Source organism: Amblyomma americanum, chromosome 11 (genome assembly GCF_052857255.1).
Source record: "Amblyomma americanum isolate KBUSLIRL-KWMA chromosome 11, ASM5285725v1, whole genome shotgun sequence".
Taxonomy (NCBI): Eukaryota; Metazoa; Arthropoda; class Arachnida; order Ixodida; family Ixodidae; genus Amblyomma; species Amblyomma americanum.
Genome location: NC_135507.1, coordinates 13,922,644 through 13,940,668, shown reverse-complemented (window position 1 = coordinate 13,940,668; position 18,025 = coordinate 13,922,644). Strand labels below are relative to the sequence as shown.

The 18,025-nt window shown below is 45.8% G+C and overlaps 1 protein-coding gene across 1 annotated transcript in view; it reads left to right on the top strand.

Annotated features, from left to right (window-relative positions):
* Nucleotides 1-12,629: 12,629 nt before the first annotated feature.
* Nucleotides 12,630-18,025, top strand: part of LOC144110925 (uncharacterized) — a 38,767-nt gene continuing 33,371 nt past the window's right edge. The window contains exons 1-3 of the mRNA XM_077643993.1: nucleotides 12,630-12,856; nucleotides 13,944-14,098; nucleotides 15,560-15,642. Of these exons, the coding sequence (XP_077500119.1) occupies nucleotides 12,716-12,856; nucleotides 13,944-14,098; nucleotides 15,560-15,642 (379 nt within the window). The 5' untranslated portion in view covers nucleotides 12,630-12,715. The remainder of the gene's footprint in view (nucleotides 12,857-13,943; nucleotides 14,099-15,559; nucleotides 15,643-18,025) is intronic.

The window sequence follows — 18,025 nt, the reverse complement described above, 5'->3', positions numbered from 1 at the left end:
TATTGTGCCGGGTTGGGGTACGTGAGCGTCTGCAGTTGTCTGAGGGCCACCGCGTGCGCCCTGTCCAGCTTGTCGTTGGGCGGAGGGTAGGTTCGGCGTGCCAGGCAGAGGGCGTTGGTAATTTGTTGTAGCTGGTCAAACAGACTTTGGTGCTGTCCCGTGAACGATGGTCGCCGGCGCGGTTCGCGAGCTCGCGCGCCTTGGCGTGTGCAAACTTTCTGCATGTAGAACAATTCTCAAAGGGTACCGTGATGTCGTTGTGGAGGCCTGGCCAAAAAACGAGAAGTCTTTGCATTTGTTTAAACCAAGGCCCCATGACAGCAAGAAACAATTACAGAATTTCGCCGATTACTGACAGTTCAGATGAAAAAGGCTTTAGTTCACCTTGAATTTGTTTCCATGCTAAGTTGCTGACGACAGTTTGCAAATAGCAGTCACGAGCAGTTTCCTTCGGCAGTTTCTGCTGCGTCGTTTCCGTGACTAGGCAGTTCAGGAGCTCTATTGCGCGAATTTCGACGCCTCCCGAGACACCAGCGTTGTCGACGTCCCAGGGAGCAGTCTATCGTGACAGCATGTTCGCCAAGACCAGGTGCTTCCCTGGAAAGTACTGCAGAACATAGTCGTACCTGAGAACTTTGAAAAAAATCTCTGCAATCGTCGGTGCAAGTCACAAATTCCTGTAGAAGCGATCGACAGGAGTGGTTTGTGGTCGGTATCGATAATGATTGTCTGTCCATGCACAAACTAGTGAAACTTCTCGCTACCGAACAGAATGCCGAGCGCATCTTTCTCAATTTGTGAGTAACGCTATTCGGTAGGGTTAAAACTCGTGAAGCATATGGCACTGGTCACCAGTGACCACCGTGACACTGCAAAAGGGCCGCTCCGACGCTGTCTTTGGATGTATCGCATGTTCTTCTTGTTTCCTTTTTATGGGTCATAATATTAGTACGGGCGCTGTCGCGAGTGCCTGCGTGAGGCTTTTCTATTCTTTCGCGTGGTTTTCGGTCCACTCGAAGCTGATGACCACTCCTAACGTGCGCTGCACATTGGACTTTAGTTTTGGTGCTGACATTTGCTCGAGATAGCTCACAAGCTTCGGTTTCGGAGAAATTCCTCTTTGTCCGATAACGCCACCCAGAAAATGCACCTCAGTTACACCGAACCTGCACTTTCCGACGTTGGATTTTAAGCCTGCTTTTTCGGCAGCTTTCAGAACTACTACTAGCCGTTCATAAAGCCCTTGACTTGTAGTTCCCTGCACAAGAATGTATATATCAACGTGAGCTCCTGGCAGGCCGTCAAACATCCGACTCAGCATTTTGCGAAAGACTACCGGCGCCGATGAGACGCCAAACGGTAGGCGCAAGTAAGAGTATCGACCGATGGGGGGTGGGGGGGTGGGGGGGGGGAGGGGGGAGTGCATTTTTTCGATGTTCTGTCGTCGAGGGGTATCTGGTGAAATCCAAAGTTCGCATCTAGGGAAGTAAGGTATCAAGCGCCTGGGAAGTTGATTGTGCTGCCTCTTTATAAGCTCATTGATCCTTCTTGGGTCCATGCCAACACTAAGTCTGCCTTCCTTTTTGACCAAAACCGAAGGGCTTACCCAATCGGTAGGTTCGTCTTTTTTGATGATGCCAGCTCTCTCTCTCTCTTTCTCCATCCTCTGAAGCTCATCGCCAAGGGGTTGGCGCAACGACCGGGGCACCCGCCGCGCTGGCTGGACGACATGGACAGCAGGTAGATGAAGTACCATGCTATATGGTTGGTTCAGGCATCCTAAACACTCGGAAATGTGCCTAAAGTGCTTGATTACTTCATATTCAGTAGAAGTGTTGATAGCGTCCATTGTGCGCTGCGCAAGTCCTAAAGCTTCGCATGCGTGAAGGCCCAGTATTGCCCGACGTCTATTTTTCACCGCGTAGAATTTTAATGTAGTTGCGGCATTTACAACGGTTACTTTTTGGACTGTTGTTCCGAGGTTGGTGGTTATGTCTCCGTTGCAAGCTCGCAGCACGGAGCGGTATACTGGAAATGGTAAAACGCTTGCTTGTGTTCCGGTATACATCATGAACAATGCTTCACGACCCGAAGCTTGGTCTTTGACAGTCCAGTCGCCATTATTGCAACTTTCGATGCCGGCGTCAAGGATGTGAAACTCTGACGACTTCGCTGACGACCGCCCTGGCAGGACAATAAATCGCAAAGTGATGAAGGTTTCAGCAAGAGTTTCATCTTTTTCCAATAGGCAGGAGACAGCCTCTGCTCGTGCCGTTGGTTAAGTTTTTTTGTAGCGGTACGAATTACCGTCGACTGCACTAGTTTTTTGCAGCTCTACGCAGCGGTGGCATGATGCCCTACTGCGAGAGACTGAGTCAATGCCGTCATCTCGCCTGGCCGAGACCCGATTTCTTTGTGCCACTGATTCCGTTACCCTGCACATTTCTTAGGCATTTACCAACGTTATATAAGCCCTTCTCTCGCAGCATTTTTTCACGCAGTTTGGGATTATTCGTCTGAAAGACGATAGGAGCGCTGAACATTGAATCTTTCTGTCCTTCGAAGTTGCACTGCACTGCTTGCTTCTTGAGGTCTCGAATTAATCTTTCGAGCGGCTCTCCATCTTATTGTTTTCTAGAGCGAAAAATATACCACTCATGAACTTCATTGCTTACCTCAGTACAGTATGCTTTAAACTTCCTGACCAACGTGTGGTCGTAATCTTTCTGCTAGTCAAACTTGAACGTGCTGAAGACGTCAAGCTCTTCATCCCTGGCAACGCTCAACAGGAGTGCAGCTTATGCTGCTCCACTTCCCCGAAGATCCTTTGACGTGGTCTCCTCGATGAAGGGTTACAGTTTTTGCTTAAACCGCTTCCAATTCTGCGACAAGTTACCCGAGAGCTGCAAAAGTTCCGGGTCCTTCAGCAGGTGCATCGCGCTCCGAGCTACGTCCTGCCCAACTGGACACTTCAGACAACATGTATGAGATCGCAGTGACGGTACTCGACAGCATGAAAGCCAGAGCAAGAATAACGCATGTTTAATGCGGGGCACCGTATTTATAGCTTTCGCGATAGCGCCGGTTACACACTGTGCACGTCAGGCACATTGTCATCGAGTTATCACGCAAGCCCGATGCAACTGCTCAGCAGACAAAAACGATTACGACGGAGTCACAGCAGCGGTCTGTTTTGATCTACGGTGTGTTTTGTAGATGGGAGAAAACTTTACTGCAATCCTGTCATTGACTTATTGGTCGCAATTTAGTCAAACCGCGTGCGCAACGCCGTTAAGTTATACGATAATTGATGGTTTCTATTTTTATGCTGGCTGTAGATGTTTTTGTAGCTTTCCTGGAAACGTCTTTGAACATTGAATAATCCAATTGAAGAGAAGACTGCTTGCGCCAATGCACAAGTCAGAACTGCCTCCGCGGTGTCGCTTTCACATTCGTGTGCAGCACACTGTCAGATGTTTCTGTCCCACTGCTGTGATGCATTCGTGCGCACCCTACTCGTAACCAACACAAACAAAAGCTATATGCCAAGGCGCTTACAATGCAGCACCCAAGAAACATGGCCGAACAAGTCACAATAACAGAAAGGCTAAATCTAAAAACATCAGCTCTGTCTTAGTCGGACTGAAGCCCGGAAGATAACCAAATACGTGGCCAACAACAATGAGAGGGACATTTAAGCTCCGCCTTTAAGGGTATGATGCGACAGCGTTAATAGCTTCTTTAAGCGGTTCATCTACACGTAGTCACCGTCCTTTGTTCATATACACCCATTTATCACAATTTTCACAACACATTTCCCGCGTTTTTCTCTTTGAAGTCTTCCACAGTGCAGTTTGCACACATAATGTTGCTATGATTCATATTTCATTGATTAACATGTTTGAAGTTCACTCCTTTAATTACAGCATTAATGAGCTTGAAATCAAGCCAATTCCACCCACGCATCAAGGGTAGCGTGTTGGAGGATGGCCAAGAGTGGTGGGTTCTACGCTGTCTAAAATTTATGCCAATTTTTTTTTACGTACATCCAATTACTTTACAATGTCGAGTCGTTTGAGACCTTAGCGGAATATTAGTTCAAAATGGAAGAGCTCTTTTGAATTATTTTCATCCCAGCGATCCATGCGTAAAGTCACTCGTGACGCAGGTTTCTTGACACAGAAATGCCGCAGGGACGACGCCGGGTTTTCAACTCTATGGCGTCCTCAACGCTGTCAGTTGAAAAATCAGACTTTGAATTGAATCTGCTCCCGTAGCACTTACGTTGTATTTCATTCTATTTTCAAACAGTGGAGGTAAACTTTTATGTATTCGGCGCGAGGTGTATGCCCTTTGAAAATAACGGAGATAAAAATAAAAACTGGTCATGCCCGGTTTATGGAAAATGAAAGTATAGAATGTTAACGCCTGCCATGCTGAAGACTGTTCTTTAAATCTCAAAACAGAAAAGAAAGGAAAGGCACATTGATGGTCTCGCTTGGAAAGGCCAGCAGGAAAGACACTGACCTCGCTTTTACACATGATATTCACAGATGATTTGAAAACAGCGCGGAATTAGTCAAAGTTCAAACATATTTAAAACGCGGCAGCCTTTACGCTTTACCACGCCGCTATGATTGAGAACCAATGATTGTAGATAAAAGCTGTACGAAATGTATTCGTACCACGAAGTAAATGAAAACGAAATAAAGATTAGCATGAAGATTATTTATAGGCTTTAATATATAGCCGATATTTCTCCATTACGCCTGGGTAATATTAGGCGCAGATGTTTCCTTCCACGACAGTAGGAAATTATTCGACGGTAAGAGGAGCGATTGGGTCGGTTTTCGGTTCGCGACTGCGTTAGGCACTGTTCTACACTGAAGAGCTGCTAATCACAAACTTTGGTAATGTTGAATGGTAAACGCTTGAAGGAAACAAATGCGCTATTGCAGGTCCGGCCTAATGTAGGAAAGGTCAGCAGCGTCTTATAAAAACAAGCACTGCTGCAAAATTTTGCCTAGAAATGTCTTATTCTCTCTTGTGCCTCATCGGAATATGGCCGCTGAGGATGGCCTGTTGCATAAATCACGAGACCAGTTGCGGCAGAAATTTGCGTTGAAGGAAATACGTACGTGACAGAACATTTCCGCCCATGCCGGGCTCTGAGGATAACGCAACCTGTAAGGTTTCATTGTTCTTCTAATATTCATACACTGCGAATTTTTTCCCCGTCCTGTTGCCAGAAATTATTTTAATGCATGAGCATTAAAACGCCTGTTATTGAGCAAAGTGTCCAATGTTGCCCTGCGTGTGAGGCGTCAGTGAAGGGGCGAAATGCACACGGAGGGAAATACCCCTGCCCATTTCCAGGGGAGGGGAAGCAGCAAAACAGAGAGAGGATGCGAAGCAATGGGTGGCGAGAGTGAAATCACGGTCACCAATCAGAGTCTAGGGATTGGAATAGTGGAAAGGGGGCTTACGTTGTCATAGGGTAGTTGATGAACTGGATCACGCCACTTTCTCGCACGATGTGACACGCCAGCTGCAGCAGCTGCTGCATCCGGGAAGAACAAAATAGGAGGCGGCACTTAAGCTTCGCCTCACCGGTATGACAGCATACCGCAATTCCCATATATGCAGAAGGTCATTCTCTACTTTACATTCATAAATAAAGGCTACTGAGGTTACCCGGCCCTCTTTAAAGCTTTTGCTTGTAGCCATTTATAAATTTGTGTATGTGTTCACTGGGTAATACTAATGTTTGAGGGCCTCTAGAGCAGGGATGATTTTTACATTTCTATAATATTCAACAAAAGACTTTTCCTATACCTTGTTCTTGGCGCATGATGGCCTCAGTTGCCTATGTGCCATAAAACACAACACAACACACAACACAACATTCACAAATCCTAGGAATCCCTGATACCTCTCGTGCCGTAGTGGTGCAGTGGTTTTAAGCGATATTTCTTTGTTTTCTGCTTTCTCTTACATGTGTAACTGTATCTTTTTTATGTCCGGTGTGCCAATTGTACATTGCCATTCTCTTGCTGTTAATAGGAATTATTGTGTGGCAGTACTTCTGCCTTCATCTCATCACATGCCTCACGACCCCTGGATTTCATTGTCTGGGGTTCTTTAACGTGCACTGACATCGCACAGTCTACGGGCCTCTAAAATTTCGCCCCCATCGAAATTCGACCATATATATATATATATATATATGTATATATATATATATATATGGGGGCCGCCGTGGTGGCTGAGTGGTTATGTCGCTCGGCTGCTGGCCCGAAAGACGCGGGTTCGATCCCGGCCGCGGCGGCCGAATTCGCTGGTGAACACTCTCACGGTTCGCTTACACGCAAAACTTAAATACCCACGAAAGCAGCAGACTGGACAGCCGTAGCTCAGTTGGTAGAGCACCGGACGCGATATTCGGAGGTCGTGGGTCCGGATCCCACCGGCGGCATGGTTGTTTTTTCGGCATCTTTATAAGTAATTTTCTTTAGACCAATTGATTGGCATTACAAATTTAAAAAAAAATTACAAACATTCCCTATGCACCTTGGCTTCGGTGACTGTTGGCTTCCGTAAGTAATATGTTTGTCAAATGAGCCCCTCATTTCATTCGCCTTGCCTGCCACACACACACACACACACACATATATATATATATATATATATATATATATATATATATATATATATATATATATATATATATATATATAGTTCTTGCACGCCCGCTCATTTTGAGGGATATATTATGCAGCAATAGAAAGCGAAATGCGTTGTTGTTTCATGAAACAATGTACCAGAATACGCAAGTCTGCTGGCTCGTTCCCGTAAGCTCTTTACAGGCTGCTTTTCTTTAACCGTGTACAGATTTTTAAATAGGAGGCGCTGATAGTATCGGGACTTCTGCCTTCACGGAATGTATATTCGGCTCGGCGGACACAAGATAAGGACATAGCGGTCAAATTTATTTAATTACCAAATTTCGTTAATTAACTTTTCAACCGTTCACTTTACGCTGCTTAGTGCAGTCGCTTGCAGTATCGAAAACTGTAAAGATTCAAAGCTAATAAAATTTGCAGCATGTCCCAAAGTGCAACAGATACTGAGATATTCGCGATTGAATTTTCACCCTTTTCGGATCTAATTCAGGAACTGAACGCTCGGAATGCGCCGGAAATCCCGCCCACGATACTACGTAAGAGATTGACGACATCCAGACGACAACCGACGGTGCCAGCGCTGTAGCAATGTTTTTAGATAAGGACAGTTGGAAAACTTGCCCCCGGGATGCGGCCCCACTGCCGTTGCCGCTTTCATCTCAAAGAGACGCGAGCGCCATCTCTAGGGTTTTGGCAGTACCACGTTAGGTTTCTCACGGCCGGTCTTGACGAGCGCTTTCGCTCTCTCCACTCGAGACCGGCCGTGGCTTTCTCTTCGCAGCCTCGCATTGTCTGCGCCGTGCGCGGCTGCTTCAAGCCGCGCTCGTCTACGCTTTGCAAAGTTCGCGTGCGCTCTACGCCTGCTGTACGAGAGGCCAGGATGCTCAGGGTTGAGTTTTTGGCTGTGAATCTCGGCCGAAACTTAAAGTCCTTTCCGCGGTTCCACGCAGCAAAATCAGAGAAACAGAACGTGCCGCTTGCCCACTTGTAGTTTGGGTTCCTCGCGTGTGTAATATGCGGTTGTGCAAAGTAGACTGTAAACTTTCCTCTGTTGATTAGATCACTAAATGTTGAGTGTCCTTAAATAAAACCTGACAAAACCTTAAAAAGACACTAAATGCTTCTTTGTTTTCGTGTGCCATACGCACTTTTAATTTTTTACTCAGCCACTTTCTCAGTTTCAATGCGTCGAGATGAAAATATAATCGTCCTGGTGGTTGAGGCATTTTGGATAAGTAAAGTGATGGATACTGGGAGCACGGTAGCTTTACTTCTTGAATGCGTATCTAGTATGCATGTGATAAGCTGTTCGCCAACGCGTCTTCAACGTGCCCGGCTGAGGTTATGGTTATAAATGCTAGTAAACCGTCTTGTTTCATTTCTAGAAAAGAGATGAAAGCCGAACATACGTTTGTATTCATTATAAATACGTTTTTGTACGCGCGCGAATCTGTCTGCTGAGGCTCCTCAAGCTGGAAGTAGCAGACGACGCTCCCATCCCAAAGCGACCGCAGCGCCACCGCATTGGCGGCAACCGTTTTGGGTCCGCTCTGTTCCCTGGTGCGTCGCTGCTGTTTTCCAACTGCCCTTATCTACAAACGTTGGCTATAGCTGCGACTGCGGCAGGCTGGCGCTCGAAAAGAGCGCGCATAGTCACTGCTTCCGTGAGCAGCACGAGCTCTTTTTTCGTCATTGGCATTGAACCTGGAGGCGCGTTTCCTGCCATCAACGGCTTCGAAAAAGCAGCACGTTGATAACGCAAAAAATTCTCCTTTCCGCTTTGGCTCGGCCATGAAAGGAACGGTGTGCAAGTTGTTTGCTTGTGCTTTATTATTTTTCGTCCAAAGTAATTTCAAAAGACGTGAACTGATGACTGTTGCCCCGTCGTATCTCGGTGGCTACGTTTTAGGCATCAGTAATTATCAATGTGCTTGCCTTCAACCGCCACGCATACCACGAATCTCTCCTTCATGGACTGCAGCACTCGTTTCACAACATGCGGGGGTATATTCGCACACGCCTTAATGATTCTTTGAGGTCTGCCACGTCGTCGGGTTCAGTCACGTAGATTTCGTTCTTGACGTAACCCCGAAGAAAGGAATCTAATGGAGTTCGCTTGGGTGATCTAGGTGGCCAGAACACGATTGCATCGCGCCCTGTCCACTGACCTGGGAAGTTGCTGTCGAGCCAATTCCTTTCCCTCGACGTGAAGTGCACAGGTGCCCCGTGTTGGTGAAACCATGAGCCGTGGACCTAACGGGATCTCGGGCATGAAATCGCTGTCAGCACCACTTAGAATGCTCGCTGTGTATGACTTTGCTGTTAGATTTTCTTCCAGAAAGTACGGTATCATTACTCGATTTCAGTAAATGCCACACCAGACATTAACTGACCACCGGACTTGGTGGTAGTGTTCCCAGAGCCAGTGGGGGTTCTGATCAGACCAGTGTGGGCGTTGTGTACATTGACTTCCCGATTAAGGCAAAAGTGGGCCTCGTCCGCCCACACAACTTTCCTAAAGATGTCTGTGTCTTCTTCACATTTGATCAACGCCCAGGTGCTGAATTCATTCCGCTTTATATAACAGTCTTCACTGAGATCCTGATGCAGCGATATCTGGTAAGAGAAAAACTATGCTTCTCGAGCACTCTCCAGGCTGAATAGCGAGAGGATCCAACGGCCTCGACGATTTGACAGATGCTGGGTTCGGGGTATACACGAACGTAGGCAAGACCATTTGTCTCGAATTCTTCACTCAGGATAACTACTCCCTTTGCCTTCCTTGAACGAAGCACAGATCCTGTGGTCCGGAACAGTTTGCACATTTTAGCGAAAGTTGTATGAGACGGAACAGGGCAGCCAGGATTCTCGTAGGCGTAGAATCTTGAGGCGAGCGTTGCCATCCGTTTTCACACAGGCAACAACCATCTGCACCATCGCGGTCAACGAGTATCGCGGTTGCAGCTGCCATGCCATTTCAACGCACATTCATGGTTCATATGTATAGTATTGCAGAAGTCTTGTTCGTGCTGTTAACAGAATCGACAGCCGTCAGCGGACCAGTGGAGATTCCGTTGAAAAATAATAAATCACAAGCCGATTAGCAACCGGTCCTTTCTTGTCCGAGCCAGAGAGGAAAGCACGTGTACATTGACTTCCCGATTAAGGCAAAAGTGGGCCTCGTCCGCCCACACAACTTTCCTAAAGATGTCTGTGTCTTCTTCACATTTGATCAACGCCCAGGTGCTGAATTCATTCCGCTTTATATAACCGTCTCCACTGAGATCCTGATGCAGCGATATCTGGTAAGATAAAAACTATGCTTCCCGAGCACACTCCAGGCTGAATAGCGAGAGGATCCAACGGCGTCGACGATTTGACGGATGCTGGGTTCGGGGTATACACGAACGTAGGCAAGACCATTTGACGTTATCATCGTGCTGCTTTTTCGAAGCCGCTGACGGCAGCGAACATGCCTCTTAAGTTCAATGCCAATGACGAAAAAGAGCGCGTGCTGCTCACGGCGGCAATGACTATGCGCTCTAGCGCCTGACTGCCGCAGTCGGAGCCAGCCTTGGTGCCATCGGTTGTCGTCATCATTTCGTTAATCTCTTACATAGTATCATGGGCGGAATTTCCGGCGCACTCTGAGCGTTCGGTTCCCGAATCAGATCCGAAAAGGCAAATTCAATCAAGAATATCTCAATATCTGTTTCACTTAGGTACATGCTGCAAATCGTATTAGCTCTGAATCTTTAGTCTTTCAATATTTCAATTGCAATAAAGGTTAAGAAGGTAATTAACGACATTTGCTAATTAATAAACAATTCTGACCGCAATGTCCTTATCTTGTGCCCTCCGAGTCGAATATACATTCCGTGAAGGCGGCATTCACGATACTATCAGCGCCTTTTTTTTTTAAATCTGCAAATGGTTACCAGAAAACACCCTGTATATCCGTGCTTTTTTTGTCTCACTAAATGTAAATCTAACTTTGTAAAGGAACTAAAAATTGAAAGATATTTTGGAAATTCTGAAGTGTGTTCGGCGAAAGCATGTGGGCCGCTTGAGAGCCATCCGACTCACTCGACTGCAACGAGACGTCTGACGAAGGAGCGTCGCCGCGCCTGCCGCTGACGCGCGCACTGGTTCAATATCTGGTGCGCGAGTGACGTCACTGTTGCTATGCGCAGCTGCGCCGCTACCTGTTTTGCTGAGGGAGAGGAGGATGTGCGCCTATGCGTGAGGGAGAGGCCACAGCTGGCACCGTTCCAGGACAGGAACGGACCAACGCCGCGAGTATGAGCCATTAAAGGCTTTCGCCTTAAAACAAAGCCCTAACTGCTTTCAGCCAGATCTCCGGCAATTTAGCCTTCTCGGTGGATAAGTGGTTATGACGCTCGGCTGCTGACCCGAAAGACGCGGGTTCGATCCCGTCCTCAACGGTCGCATTCGGATGGAGGCGAAATTCTAGAGGCCCATGCACAGTTCGATGTCAGTGCACGTTAAGAAACCCAGGTGGTCGAAATTTCCGGAGCCCTTCACTACGGCGTCCCTCATAGCTTGAGTCGCTTTGGGACGTTAAACCCCCATAAACTAATCTAGATCTCAGTGAAGCGCTTTCACTTTCTTAAAAAAGGTGTGTTTTTAATTTGAGAAAATGTGAGTTATAAAAATGTACACAATAAAATATGTCGACTTTAAAACTTTTTCTTTGTATGTGACCGTTAGTTATTCACCGCTTTTGACGTCATATGTTATTTTATGGCAGTTTGTCAGTTGGTTTTTAATAAAGGATGAGACAAGATATGGCGGGAGAAGAAGCTTCGTAGGGGCGAGCAATTAAATTTTCAACATGACAGGGACCTCACATCGATAATCTTTATTTATATTCTTATCAGTTCACTCAGTCACATTGAAGTAAGTCAGAACAAATATTTGTCAGATATTGCTGTTCTGAGAGATAATTGTTTAACTGTTGCCACCACCGTGCTATGCTACTGTACCCACTGAAGATGTTCCCGCACACTACGCGGTACACTTCAGAAAGATCTAAACCAAGATATCACAGGATACCTGTAGGCTCTTACATAGCTGGACAAAGCACTATGGAAAATGGGGACGAATACACAGTAATAAAAAGGGTGTCTTCAAAGTGTGATCACTTATTTTTACCACTGACGTGAAAACGGCACACAAAATTTAAAACATTATTGCAAACATTGCAAAGACACCATAAGGAAGAGGCTCTGTTGATTAAACTCTGTGACTCCGTTTACTTAGGATCGCAAGAGTGTTGAGATCAGGAAAGGAGACAATCGCCTTCGCAGCCACATCTGACGTCAAACGTGCCATTTAGAGCAAGTTATTTTTTTGTGCAACCGCCCTTAGATGGGTAATAACAATATGCTGGGGGTGGACTGCGACTATCAAGGCTGCTTGCACAGAAAATGTTCGCGTTTATTTAATAAAAGGCTGCGTGAAGAAACGAGGTGTCAGCGAAGGGAGATGTGCGTTCGTTTGCAAGACCACCACCTGGTCTTTGGAGAGGGGCCATTAGGGTAAAGAGAGGAGTCAGAAATCAGTGTTATTGCTATTACCATTACTATGCAATGGATGATGAGCACAGAGCCTGGGAGTTGTTGCAATTACCAGGCATGACTCGGATAAAGTTGTTTCTTCCCATAAAAGTGCGACGAATCACTTCGAGGAAAAGCCGGAGAAAGGACGCTGATTTTTTAGTGACAGTTCTGCAGTCTAGGATTGATTATCGCCAATTATATTTATCCTGAACTCAAAGTGCTACGTTAACATAGGTGCCTACTTGCAGCTACAGCCTAACGCAAAATTTTCCGCGTGTGCGTCAGCAGATGTTAGACCCGTAGTGAAAAATGTCGCGAAGGATAAGGTCACTCAAACGTAAAGGTCGTCACTATTGTCTAAAAATTCCTCGTGTGTTTGAAGCATAGTACTTAAGCTCACCTCGCTCCGCACAAGGGCTAAAAAGGCACTGGAAACATGTGCTGTTCAAAATGAGTCGAAATACTGCTCGTTTCACTTTGGTGCTGCTTGCTGCTTCTTCTCTGGTATCTGGAACAATCCAAAACGAAGAGTGCCAACCGCCGCCATACGAAGAAGATGAATGTAACTTCGCCCATCAGAATGCCTCAGAGGTAAGGAAACGCAAGTTCTGACCTTGATCTATTGAAAACGACATACTACGCTCTTGCCACTTTTCGTCAAATGTATCAAACGAGCCCAGTTTATTGTATACTGCCACCTCAGTACTGCCTGCACTCTATACGCGATTCTGCGGTGAAAGAATCTCACATGAAACAAACACCATATGAAGACATGATAGAAGAATACTTAGCACTAAAGTAAAAATGCAAGGAATACTCGGAATTTTATAGAGACGACTTAAAATCAGCTGAATACTCTGGAAGCGCAGTAATTCAAACCAAATGCGAGAAAACAGTAAGGCTTTCACAGTGTCGATCCATTTTCACGGCTGAGTAGTATGCGGTGTCTGTGGCTGTAGAAAAAATAAGTGAAGACATTGTGCGAACAGCATAATTTACACCGATTTGTTTAGCATACTCACTGCACTTCACCCTAGAAATGCAGTTATGCCATTAACCGCTGGTATCATACAGAACGTAGCAAGAGCCGCAACACAGGGACGAGGCAAAATATTGCTTGGTCTCGAGCCACGTCAGAATCAGTAGAAATGAGAAAGGAAATATATGTGCTGCACTTAGTAAAACCCATCATACGAGAGTGAAAGTCATGCTCACACTAAGAACATTTCACTGAAGCCATTTTCTGTCGCCTTCGTATTGAACACACTCATTTTACACGGAGTTTTATTCCTGCGCAATAAAGTCAGCAAGTGAGCTATGCGCACAAGTGATCACCATAACCCACATTATATATTCATGTACAGAGCTCGAGAATCAAAGAAAAACATTTCTACAATATTTAATGAACACACCTCATTCCATCCTACATTACTCTTATGGCATAATTAATTCATTCGCCGAAATTTTATGCGTTGTATAATTTTAATGTATGAAATTTTTTAACACTCTCTACAAGCAAACGTATTAAACCTTGTGTTTGGCGCATGATAGCATTTGTTGCCTATGTGTCATTTAACCCCATAAAGCAAGAAGTTTCCTGAATATCGAACAGGACGTGTCGCGCAGTTGCAGATATGGCGAGTACTAATGTTTTCTTTTCTTGAATTTCTTAATGCAGGCTGTAAAGATCGATGGGAAGATATATGTCATAAGCCAGAACTTTAACTCAACCTTGCCACCGCTTTGCGACAGTGCAGAGCGCGTAGCATCATTCAATGACACGTACTTCAATTTTACTTTGGCCGCCGTGCTTCCCTTCAACATGACCTATGTGTAAGTGCTTATGAATATTGTTGACAAGCATTTTCTTAAATTTATGACTGTCTCTCTTGAAACTGCACATTCCCATTGTGAAATGTTTCCATGCAAGCTGCATTTCAAAACTTCTAGGACCATGAGGTCCGTGTTCACACTTTTCCGCATGGATAGGGCATGTCATTTCAAAAGTATTTCTACCACGTAAAGGATATGACCACAGCCTTACTCTCCGCGGCTGGGCTGCTTGAGAATACTTTCATTCAGTGTAAAAATAATTACGGTTGATAAGCTAACAACTTCTCAAAGAGCGCTTGGTGGTCGTAAATGACTACACGGTAAATGCTTGTGCAGGACTTCAAGGGGACTGATGATTTGTGCCGATTACGCGGTGTTCAAGTCATTAAGAAGCCACTCGAGCTAAATAACTTTAATGCGTGAGTAATCATCCTGGATTCACGTTAGCAAGCGGTAGACTTTTGCGCGTATGTGAAATCTCGGTCACCATATAATCGTTTTCAACAGATAAGCCGGTTCCTTTCCGTGACAGCCACGCAGGACTGACGGCAGGATTACGGCTGTATAACACGATATTATGAGATAGCTGACTCACAGAAGGATTGTAGCGAGGTCGGCAGCCAGAAACGCCGCGTAGAGCGTAAAATCGCAAGCTCGATGGAATTCTATGATGTCACTGCGCAACCTAAGACGACCAGTCTTAATGCCACTGGATCCAAAGTGTTTCTTCGTAAAATTTGTGAAACGCCTTCGTGGCTCTTTCTGCATTCGCCTGTTTCCAAAACTTTGAAAATTGAAAAATTGGTTCCTGGGAAAAGGAAATGGCGCAGTATCTGTCTCATATCTCGGCGGACACCTGAACAGCTCCGCAGCGGAAGAAATAAAGGATGGACTGAGAGAAAAAAGGAAAAAAAGGGGTGCCGTAGTGGAGGGCACCGGATTAATTTCGACCCCTTGGGGATCTCTACCGTGCACTGGCATCACACAGCATACGGGCGCCTTAGCGTTTCACTCCATCGAAACGTAGCCGCCGTGGCAGGGTTCGAACCCGGGTACTGCGGATCAGTAGCTGAGCGCCCTAACTACTGAAGCACCGCGGCAGGTTTTTCTGCTTCGGATTGTGCTGCACGCAGTGTGTGTTCTAGAACGTGAAGCCTTTCTGCCATAGCCTCAACAACCCGCACTGCAAGGTTTTCACGTCACATCCTCTTTGCTGCTTCGCCGGCACGCACTACGGAGTCTTAACGTCGCCGCGTAAATTGCTTTGCATTCAGCGTTGTACAGAGTGAGCTATTTTGACGGGCTCGCCGCTTTCTCTCCCTGTCTTGAACACGCAGAACTTGAAGAGAAGTAGGGTCTGCTATCGCCGGTGACCACCGGGTGCCGGCAATACCAGTCCCTACTGCCACTGTTTTTTTAAACTTCCTCTGAGTATTTTTTCTCCTCACTTTCAAATTGTAGTGTCAAGTTTAACACGTCGTTTGTGCTTTCGAAGACTGGAAACCACACTGATTACAACGCTATGACATACAAGTACGAAACAAGTAAGTAGAAGAGGAATTCGCTACGCACCCACTGACTGCTTATTATTGTATCATTACAGTAGAAGCAACCACCTCCTTGCCCTTGGCACAGCCACAAAAGGGTGTACTTATTTATTACGATGTCTACAGTACCTGCACAGTTATCAGAGTCGTCCATAAAGTGAGCAACAACATTCTTATAAGGAAAGGCGTCAGGCAGGGAGACACGACCTCACTGAGTAAAGCAGAGATTTGGGCGAGTTGGTAAGAATTCATGGTGGGTGAACAGCGCAACCAGCGCTTGTCTTGCCTTTGTCCCGCCTTTGTTGCGCGGTTCACCCACCATGAAGACATGATCTCGCCAATGATATTCACTGCCTGTTTACAGGAGGTATTCTGAGGCCTGATTTCGGAACAGTTGGTGATAAGAGTTAATAGAAAATACCTAAATAATCTGCGATTCGCTGATACAATGCCTTGCTGAGTCACTCAGGAGGTGAACTGCAAAGCATGATCAATGATTTAGGCAGAGCAGAGCGGTGGGTCTAAAATTAAAATGCAGAAAACGAAATTAGTGTTTAACAGTCTAGCAAGGGAAGAACAGTTAACAATTGGCAGCGAGGTGCTGAAAGTGATAAAGGTCTACTTAGGGCAGGTAGTGACAGCTGAGGCGGAATCGTCTTTTCTTGGGCTAGTTGGTTTTTCATGCTGTAGGTGTTTGCAGCGCACACGAAACACGGACGGACAGAAAAGGGAACGAAACACAGCGCTGACATTCAACTGAGCTTTATTGGAAAAATAAGCGACTTTTATACAAAACTTTTTAACATGTGACTCAGAAGATGTCAAAACGTCCTACTACATGTGCCATCTAAAATCACTGATACTCTAGATAAAAACCCTGAAAAAACATCAATGGAAAACACTGAAAGACACGTGCCGCCTAAACCACCTAAAGGATGTCATGATCAACAACGGTGAAGGAACATTCGAAAAAACTACCAAAAAACAATGATACCAAAATGCAAAAGCAGGGTGAAGCTGTATATGGGCTCCCGTTGTCACAAAAAATTAAAAGAAAAAAGAAAATACAGTGACAAAAAACAGGGCTGAAACGGTATAAAAACACATTAACTAAAACAGCATAAGACCCATTATTTAAAGAGTGTTGAAATTTACAGGTGCGCACCTGCGGCCTGCAAGAATCCAAGTTCTTTATCCAGGAGTACTAAGGACACAGCGCTGACGCACATGTCCCCTTTCTGTTGGATGGCTTTTGCCTCGATAATCTCCCTCGTGGTCTGATCGCTGCTTCTACCTAAAATCGTAGTGTCCTGGAACCGTGGTATGCACTTATTGCATTCGCTGCAGTGTACAGCGAGATTTCCTTCTCGTATGTTTCTCTTGCGCAGATTGTCATAATTATTGTTGTGTTCTCGGAGTCGGTCGTTAAGGCATCGGCCCGATTGTCCTATATAGACTTTCCCGCAGCTTAACGGAATCTGATACACCACACCCTTGGTACAAGGTACAAACGGAGACCGGTGTTTTTTGGAGCACTGCACACGTGGTGTACCACACGTCTGAGTAAGCTTGCAAAGCTTTGACAGATTTCCGGGGCTGAAAACAATACTCTCAACTTCACTTTTTTGCCTATTCGTTTCAAATTGTGGGAGATGCTGTGCAAATAGGGTACTACAACCAGGTTTCGTTTTTGTTGACTCTCAGCCGAAGCTTTCATACTTCCCTTGCTTTTACTCTTTGAAGGTTGAAAGAAAGTGGTTATCCGGAGCAGATCATCATCGCGGTGGCTGAAAGAATCTACAGGGAAGTGAAGAGTAAAAGCAAGGGAAGTATGAAAGCTTCGGCTGAGAGTCAACAAAAACGAAACCTGGTTGTAGTACCCTATTTGCACAGCATCTCCCACAATTTGAAACGAATAGGCAAAAAAGTGAAGTTGAGAGTATTGTTTTCAGCCCCGGAAATCTGTCAAAGCTTTGCAAGCTTACTCAGACGTGTGGTACACCACGTGTGCAGTGCTCCAAAAAACACCGGTCTCCGTTTGTACCTTGTACCAAGGGTGTGGTGTATCAGATTCCGTTAAGCTGCGGGAAAGTCTATATAGGACAATCGGGCCGATGCCTTAACGACCGACTCCGAGAACACAACAATAATTATGACAATCTGCGCAAGAGAAACATACGAGAAGGAAATCTCGCTGTACACTGCAGCGAATGCAATAAGTGCATACCACGGTTCCAGGACACTACGATTTTAGGTAGAAGCAGCGATCAGACCACGAGGGAGATTATCGAGGCAAAAGCCATCCAACAGAAAGGGGACATGTGCGTCAGCGCTGTGTCCTTAGTACTCCTGGATAAAGAACTTGGATTCTTGCAGGCCG